The 9,631-nt window shown below is 34.2% G+C and overlaps 1 protein-coding gene across 1 annotated transcript in view; it reads right to left on the bottom strand.

The window, feature by feature from the left end:
• LOC107460279 (replication factor C subunit 3-like) overlaps window positions 1–9,631 on the bottom strand; it is a 56,573-nt gene that overhangs the window by 21,613 nt on the left and 25,329 nt on the right. Inside the window, exons 5-7 of the mRNA XM_021130046.2 lie at window positions 4,992–5,170; window positions 4,627–4,724; window positions 3,839–3,934 (exon numbers count right to left, since the gene is read on the bottom strand). Coding sequence (XP_020985705.1) covers window positions 3,839–3,934; window positions 4,627–4,724; window positions 4,992–5,170 — 373 coding nt within the window. The remainder of the gene's footprint in view (window positions 1–3,838; window positions 3,935–4,626; window positions 4,725–4,991; window positions 5,171–9,631) is intronic.

Genomic DNA, 9,631 nt, shown 5'->3' with positions numbered 1-9,631 from the left:
TCGTCTATTCGGATCGTTCCTCTTCTCATCGCCTCGGTCGATCATCGTCTCTTCTGATCTTGCTCTCTCTCTCTCTCTCTCCCCTCTCTGTAGCTCTCTTCAAGGCCTCTGTTGCTGTCACTTCTCCTTAATCCTCAATCCTTCATTTTCTTTTTCTAATTTGTTGGATTCTGATTATTGGATTTGAGTTGTTGATGGTGTTTTGTTAATTCTGGTTGTTGAATTTGAATGAAAATATTGTTTATGATAGAATCTGATTAAATTATTTAAATTATATTTTAAATTTTTAATAATTTCATTTTATAATTAATTAATCGATTGAACCCCGATTAAATTTCTAAACCATTAAACCAATTATTTTACTGGTTTATTGATCGATTCGGTCTCACAATCTTGCTATTAACGAATCAGCAATTTCTTTTATAAAATGTACAACCATAAATATTTTAGATACACCTCTTTTTTTGGGGTACAACTAGGAGTAAGACCCTATTGGGCCTAGAAAAGTCTCCTTAAAAGGAGAAAAGTTTTGGAGAAAGACACAAAATAGATAGTCTTAGCAAACTGTTGTTAAAATCATGGAGATCCTTGGTTGGAAAACCAACTCCCGTTTCAAGTTCAAGGTAATGAATGCACATATGACACCTAACTTGGGTGAGACAACTTATTGAACCATCGGGGGAGTGGAAGCAAGAACTCATCCGAGCCAACTTTAGTCCTGTTACTACCCATCAAATTTTGAAAATAGACATTGAGAAAGGAGAAAAAATAGCTTTGTGGATATATAACAGCCCTGGTAACTATAAAGTATCCTCAGGGTACAACCATTGGAATACTTGCCAAGTCAATTTCAAAATCAGATATGTAGAGGAGCATCTAGAAATTAAAGACCCACCCAAAGGTAAAGTGATTTTTTGTCGAGAAAACATTAGTGTTTGGGACAAATCCGTATTAGCTAGTGCTATTTCAAGAGACCTTAATCTAAGAAGTTGGGAATGGTGAAAATTGGTGAGAGAGAACATCAAAGGACAACAAAAATCGGCGAAGAGAATGTCACAACTCACAACTAGTTTACTTTCCTTCTTGAAGAAACCTACTCTATGAGTAAAGAAGCTCTGTTGTGTGTTACCCCTTTTTTTTTCGGACACTAACCTTTTCTTTTATTTGATTTTTCAATGTAATAAAATTTCTAATGACTTTAGAAAAAAAATGGCGCACGTGGTTGTATATCGCAGGACTTTATATTTGATTTTACCATTTTTGTCTTTTTTGGTCACCGTCAATTTGAAAGATATTTTCTGCTTCCTGCTTTTGTGTATGTGATGTTATTTTGAACAAAAGAACACAATTAGAAGAGTTATACCTAAACATTTTCTTTTTTAACAGTAGAATTATACCTAAACATTACCTCAAAGCTAAAGATAAAAAGAAATTGATATATGGTCAATACATTTTTCTTTTTCAAATTTTTTTCAAGAGTTGATTTTGAAGAAACATGCTTTTATTTATATTCAACTATATAATATTGTCTCAAAGATAACAAAACAGGAATAAAGTATACCTTGTTCTTAATATTTAAAAAAAATTAAAAATATCTCTAATATATATATTTTTTAATTTTATCTTTAACGTTTTTAATAAATTTTGATTTTATTCTATTGATTAATTTTTTTTACAGTCAATTCATGATCAATATTTTTTTTAATTTTACCCCCTCTCAAGAATACAAATTTCTATCTCTATCTATTAACTATAATTGTTAAAGAACTCTTCAAATTCAAAATTCCCAAAAACTCGATCATCAATAACTCCTCTATTGATTCTATTTAACCCTCTTTCCTTTCACGCTACATTAATCTTCAAAACAAATTCATTTCATTATTCATTTTTTTCTTTTTTTTGCCATGTCTTCTTCTCGATTCATCTTTTCTTTTTCTCCCCATCCTATCTGCTTCAGCTCACAATGGTTACGACAACAATGATGCTGAGGCCGGTGGAGGTGACACTGTCGATCTTTATTCAAAGTCAATTTATCCTTGCCAAGATTTATTGTCTCGTAATGATCTTCATCATGACATTCATCGTCGAAGTATCCATGTACATGCTAAAATTGAACGAGAATTTTCTTGTTTTGGAAATACAGTTTGTTGGGAGAGTGTTCTTAAGAACAACCATGATGTATTTTCTTAGCGATGCTAACAAGATTTTAGGGGATTTGACGGACAAAGTGTTATGATGATGATGGGTACAGAGGGTGCTAAAATTGAACGAGAGTTTTTTTGTTTTGGAAACACAGTACTGTTAGTAGAGTGTTCTTGAGAACAACAATGATGTATTTTCTTGGCAATGCTAACAAGATTTTAGGGGACTTGATGGACAAAGTGTTGTGATGATAATGGGTACAGAGATGAAGGTAGGACTAGCAACATATACTCTATCCGCGGGTACCCAACTCAATCAGGTGGGGTTGCCTACCCAACCCACTGCGGATAGGGTAGAGTATGGTGCGTGCTATGTGTAATGAAAAAAGTGGGTATTGAACCCATGACCTCTTTTTTGAAAAAATTCAAAGTAACTACTTAGCTAATCATTTAAATTGCTAATTTAATAAATTTGTTCTTTTTTATATAAAGTTAACCTACAATCAAAATAAAACTTAAAAAAAATTCATATATCACAGGTTCGCCGTTTTTCAAATTCTCTTCACTCGAAAACCATTAATTCTTCCTCGTTCCTCTATCGCTGCAACTCTAAGTTCTTTTTCCTTCTTCTATCGCTGCAACACCCGGCGTCGATGCAACGCCTCCTTGCTACTCTCCCTGTTCATTGCACCGTCACTTCTCACCGCGTCATTTTTCCTGTTCGCGGTGTCCATTATCCTCTCCGCCGCTGCTCTGTGATCTCGTCTCCATTCGCGTCTACTACGCCGTCCCCCACTTCGTCCGCTGCTCTGTGATCTGCATCGCTCGCTCAATAAAAGCCGTCATCTGTAGTCAACATCATCGCCACATAGCCGTCGATTGTCCCTCCTCCTCCACTTCAGGTTGGATAATCTCACCCTCTTTGTAATTTATTGTGCTGAAGGTGTATTCTGTATTTTTTGTGTTTGTTAGTTATGAATTTTGATGATTTGCAGTATGTTTGTGCTCTAAACCTTGCTTGATTTTTTGCAGCCACAACATGCATGTGCTTGTTTTGTGCATCTTTTATGATTGTTTTGTTATTTCTGTAGATAGGATTGGGTAAGGTAGGGTTGAGAATTTTAGAGTGCAAGTAAGATTAAAATTGAGTTTTAAAAAAAATTTTAACATGCGGGTAGAGTTAGAATAGAATTTAAAGTATACTCTACCTATTGTTAGTCCTAGATGAGGGGATAAAATAAAAAAAAATCATAAATTGATTGTTAAAAAATTAACAAAAAAATAAATTTTAAATTATTAAAAACGTTAGAAATAAAATTAAAACAAATTAAATATATGAGTATTTTTGAAATTTTTTAAAAAGATTAGAGATAAAAAGTATAGTTATAATCTATTTGATAAAGAGGAAATGCTAGTGAAGAAAAACAATGCAAATAATATATACAAGAAAATAAATGTTTAAAAGTATCCAATGAGTTTAAAGCTATGTTATAGTTTATTCTATTGTTATATTTTCATGTAAAATTTAAAATTTCATATTTTATTTTCTATTTTACCCAGAAGTAATTTATACAGAAAATTACTATATTTCTTTCTGTTATTTAGTTGGTTGTCTAATATACCAAACATTTGCCACGGGTATAAATAGTTAAATACATACAGAAAACTATATTTTCAGAAGTCACAGATTTACTTACTGTCTTGGACTTTGCTCTTCCAGCATACTTTTGGAAATAATCAAAATATCATATTCCCATCCTGTTAAAATTAAATCTTCTTCTCCGAGGATATCCCTGAAAATTAAAGTAATTAGTCATTTAGGTAACTGGATACACAAGCGGGAAAACCAAATATTTCTCTAAATATTTCCTTCCCCAAAGCAAGGCCATGTGATTTTTAGAATTTATGGGTTTATTTTCTATATAAATTTTTAATTAAAATAATTCTATTTTTCCTCTCTATTTCTATAATACACTATTTTTACTTTTATTGACATGATAATTTTTAATTGGATGCAATTATAAAAGAATAAGTAAATCATAAAAAATAAAAAATGTAAATATTGACAAAAATATTCCGAAAGATCAAAATAACAAAATAGTTCTAAAAAAATTTTAAAACATGACAAAGGTAATAAAAATAACTTTTTTTAATAAATAACAAACGACTTTTTTTATTTGACAAACAATTTGTATAATTGATAGATCAAAATTTTTGCAAAAATATTACGGTAACTATTTAAAAGTTTTTTTTTTAACAAAGATAACTATTTAAAAGTTAAATGTAGACAATTAGACCAAAATTTTATATCTTGATTTCCTTTTTTTTAAAACTTTTTTCATTAAAAAAAACAATTTATTTGGCATAAAATCACCAATAAAAATAAAAATTCATTGTTCTAAAAATAAGATTAGCTCCATATTTAAAAGGAAAAAACCTCAAATAAAGATGAATTTTGTAAATATAGTTAAAAAATTATCCATGAATGAGATTGTTTCTTGACCGGAAAATAATCTTATTGAGTAAGCCCCGTGATAATTGTTTGCCTTCTTTCTCTCCGATATGTTCCAAAATCCGAAGAATCTGTTTTAATTTTAGTTCATCCAAATTAAGCATTGAAAGAATGCACAGGACTTACTTTAATTTCGAAGGTATAATAAATAAAGTAATTAAAAAGAGGTAGAAATCATGTGCAATTAATTTTATTTGAAGTTAATAGTTGAGAATCGTTAAATAATTTGATAGATTTGTCTAAATTATTTTCTAATAATTCTCAACTATCAACTTTGCAAAAAATTAATTGTACGTAAGTTTCAGCTAAAAAAAATAGTGATAGTGGTGAGTGGTAACCTCTTGGGATGAAGGTGGTGAAAGGCGGAGAGTGGTGCAAAGTGGTTTGATAGGGTGGAGCTTAGATTCGTCGGAACAACAAAAGAACACCTTATTACATCCTTTATACTTTTCTAGTTGCCACTTAATATACAACAACGATTCTATTGATAGCTTCTCCGTCTCATACAATACGATTGCTGCGCTCTCACAAAAATATATGTACTAGTTAGAACTTATTAATTAATAATAGGCTATATAACGTGTACATACAAAATTAATCATTAAATTAACTATTTATATAGAATAAAGTATGTTTTTATCTTTACTATTGTCAAAAAATTTTAAAAATATCTTTAATATTTAATTCGTTTTAATTTTATCTTAACGTTTTTGATAAGTTTTTAATTTTATTCTTATTGTTAAAATTTTTACAGTCAATATAAAGTCAACATTTTTCTTTTCAATTTTACTTCTAAAATCTATTCATCATCACTATCATTTTTCTCTTTTTTGAACCATTCTCCTCTCTCTTTTAAATATCCTCTTTCCAAACTTTGATTGTCACACAACAACAACACCACCACCGAACCCTGCCTTCTTCAATGGGTCTCTGATTTCAGCGGCAAATCTTTTCCACGGCCTCTTTCTCACGCTACGGTATCTAACTTCCTTTAACACTAGTGTTTCGGGAATTACCTGAAACAGTGATTTAGGCCTGGATGTGAGATCCAGACTCTTTCTAAAGCAACATCCGACTTGTTCTTGTGGAGGTACCGCCATCCGAGTTCCTCATGAGGAGGTGGAAGGTGGTACCTGCAAGAGACTCTGATACTTAAGTTAGCAAGGGTTTTAGGCAAGTTTTAGTATATTAAAACATGATTATACCCGAGGGGTGTCAGTGTATTTATAGTAGAATTGATAATTATCTTTTTGGAGTAGTTCCATCTTTGTTGGTGGATGACCATTCCCTTTATCTTGAGAGTTTATTGGAATCTATCTTTAAGTGGAGATAGAGATAGTAGGAGAGATCGGGAAGTGTTCCGGGGGTTACCTGAAACGGAGAGGTCGATCTCGGACAAGACCTTCTGGTATGGTCGAGACTGCCGTGCCCGATCTGTTGGAGTGGGAGGAGCTGCTGATCCTCGTTCACCGGAGGGGGGCAATACCTGCAAGAGACTCCGATGCTTAAGTCAGTACGGGCTTTAGGCAGGTTTTTTTGTGTATAATTGGAGTATTAGTATACCTGGGTGCTCCAGTGTATTTATAGTAGTGTTTTGATGAGCTCCCTTTGAGATAAGTTTGTTATCTTATCTTTCGTGGGTGAGGTCACTATCTTTTGGCCAACCTCCTTTTAGTGGGTGGTAATTCTCCTTCTTTAGTCCAGAGTATGAACAGGAAGGCAGTTACTTATTTTAGATAAGTAAAGTTGGACCTTTCTTGCCACAAGAGGTCGGATAAGTTAAGAGGTCATCCATTTTGGATGGGCCTTTTATCCTTATTAGATCTGACTTTGTCGTGGGTCTGATAAACCCCAATTTTAGGGTTTATCTTGTGTAGAATTTGGGAGGTTTTATCAATATTTTTTGCACTTATTCATATAAATTGCATGGTTTTGTGTTTTCTTCCTAATTTTGCTTCATGGTTGAAAACATGCTTTTTTGACCTTAAAAATGCTATATTTTAATCCTCTTCTATTACCATTCTATGTCGTGATGTGTTTGTTAAGTGATTTCAGAGTTTACAGGGTAAGAATGGCTTAGAAGATAGAAGGAAAGAATGCACAAGTGGAAGGAATATGAAGAATTGAGCTTTGGAGAATTGGCCGCAACGCGCACGCGTGGGTGCAAGAGGATAGGACTAGCGCGCGAGAGTTGACACATTCGCATGGATTGGCAAAAATCCCATCGACACGTATGCATGCCTGACGCGTACGCGTGGATCGCAAAAATCAGACGACGCGCACGCGTGACGCTCAGCATGTGACCTCATTAATGAAATCGTGGCTGGCGATTTCTGAGGAGCTCCAGGCCCAAACCCAACTGGATTTTGCATGGAAAAGACCCAAGAATTAATGAGGGAAAAGGGGGGGGATCATTCATTCATACTTTACACACAATTTTAGCTAGTTTTTGGTTCTTGTTCTTCTAGAGAGAGAAACCTTTATCCCTCTCTAGATTTAGTTTGATTTGATCTTCCATTGTTGAAATTCTGAATTGGGTTTTATTAATCTTAGTTTCAATTACTTAATTTGAATTCTCTAGTATAATTTTGTTTAGATCTTGTGTTTGAATTTGAATTTTCTTGTTATTTCCCATTTTCCTCTCATTTTAAGAACTTTTTGGATCTTGAATTTCTATTAGTGCATTGATGTTTCCCATAATTAATAGTGTTGTTTGAGTTGTTTTCCATTGATAATTGTTAGTGGGTACTTGTAATTTCCAATTAATGTGCAATTTGAATATGTCTTTTGTTAGTGCATACCATGTGTTTGATGAAATATTTTCTTTGATTATAGAGTAGTTTTCTTTACTCTTGGTCTAGGCTAAGGGAATTGGGTAAACTTGAGTCATTGGGTCTAACTGATTTGGTGATTTGAGAACCCTTAGTGGTCAATTTGATAACCATTGACACTAGCCTACTACTAAGTCAATTAGTAGCTAGGTTAGGACTTATAGATTGATGTTGATCAAGGCATTTGACATACTTCAAGCATAGAAGTAAACTTAATGAGCTTGGTTCCTCACAATTGTCAAGATATGGTTATTAGACAAGGATGGTGACCCTAATTTCTATGCCTAGCCAAGAGTTTCTTTTATTATTCATATTTGAAAACTAAAAAATCCCAATTGCTTGATTTTTGTTATAGTTACTTTAGTTATTTGATTAGTTCTAGAGTAGAAATAGATTACATGTTCTCTTGCTAGATAGAAATTGCTCATACCTTACTTTAGTTACTTGATTTAGTTTCTTGCACTTTAAGATTCCTTACAAGTTAAGTCTAATAGTTTAAATTCTTGATCATAACTCCCGACCCCGGAATTCTAACCAATAATGATGCACATGTTTGCCCATTCCTTGTTGACGACCCGAGGTTTGAATACTTCGATTTACTTTTATTGAGGTTAAACTTTGTGACAACCATATTAAAATTTGATTTGAGGATTCATTGTTAGTTAGGACTATACTTGCAACGTAAATATTTTGTCGGGGAATTGTTGCAACGTATGCCTTGATATTGGTTATGTGAATATGTGGATATTATAGATAGTTTACTTGCTTTCAATATTTTGTTTTAGTTTAGATTTCTTTTAATACATGAGCTATGTCTCCCAAGTTTGATGACTCGGGCTCAACCGAACTCTAGCTTAGCCGAGCTTGATATTGAGATTGAAAGAACTTTGTTGCACACTCGGCAAGCTAGGCGGCGGTTGGACTATACGGCTAGTGTTTCGGTCTCTTTTGAGGAACCCTCCGAACCACTAGACGGAACCGAGAGCGACTTGGAGTCCACAACTTCCTATTCTTCTGTTGGCACCACCGACACATCTTTGCATCCCACAGGTGAAAATTCTATGGTGGAGCCACGTAGAATCACCTTGTAAAAACAAGGGGCTCCAGATCTTATTCTTCAACCATTGCAAGCTAGGTACCCAAATCTTGATCCAAACTTTGAGTTGAAGAATTGTTTGATAAATTTGCTTCCCATGTATTATGGACTTCTGGGCCAAGACCCAATTAGACATCTAAGAGATTTTCAAGTTACTTGTTCTATGGCTCGAAGGCATGGGGCCGATGAGATTGCTATTATGGTTTTTGCCTTCCCCTTCTCTCTTGAGGGGCAAGAGAAAGAGTGGCTCTATTCCCAACCGGATGAGGTAGTGACCGAATGGGATTTGTTGAGAAGAGAGTTTTTAGATAAGTTTTTTCTGCTGGAGAAGACCAACTACATTCGAAAAGAAATATCTGGTATAATGCAAAAGGACCAAGAGACCTTGTATGAGTATTGGACTCGATTCAAGAGACCATTAGAATCTTGTCCACACCATGGATTGGACACTCACTTGCTCATTAGTTATTTTACCAGAGGTCTTCGCGCAACGGACAAGATATTGCTCACTGCTTCTAGTGGTGGTTCCCTTTCAAAAAACAAGACGGTGGCAGAAGCTTGGAGCTTGATAAATGATATCGCTGATGCTACACAACATGTAAGGGGTGAGGACCAACTCCCTCAAAGGTGTAGTGGAAGCACCCCCTTCCGAATCAAGTTGGACAAAAGTGCTTGGGGACATGACTACTCTCCTAATGGAGATGCGCAAGGAACAAAAGGTATTCTACTCAATCCAAGCCGTCCAAATCCCACCCCAAACACCCAAACTCCAAGGGCCTCCTAGAGTATGCGGTTTATGCTCTAGCACCGCACATTACACCAACCAATGCCATCAAATACAAGAGAATTACGCCCTTGCGATAGCCAATGTGAATGATGAGCGGATAATTTATACGCTTTTTGGCATTGTTTTTAGTATGTTTTAGTTAGTTTTTAGTATATTTTTATTAGTTTTTAGTTAAAATTTTCTTTTCTGGACTTTACTATGAGTTTGTGTGTTTTTCTGTGATTTCAGGTATTTTCTGGCTGAAATTGAGGGTCCTGAGCAAAA

Source organism: Arachis duranensis, chromosome 8 (assembly GCF_000817695.3).
Source record: "Arachis duranensis cultivar V14167 chromosome 8, aradu.V14167.gnm2.J7QH, whole genome shotgun sequence".
Classification (NCBI taxonomy): Eukaryota; Viridiplantae; Streptophyta; class Magnoliopsida; order Fabales; family Fabaceae; genus Arachis; species Arachis duranensis.
Note: the sequence above shows the minus strand (reverse complement) of the source record. Positions and strands in the feature narration are given on the sequence as shown.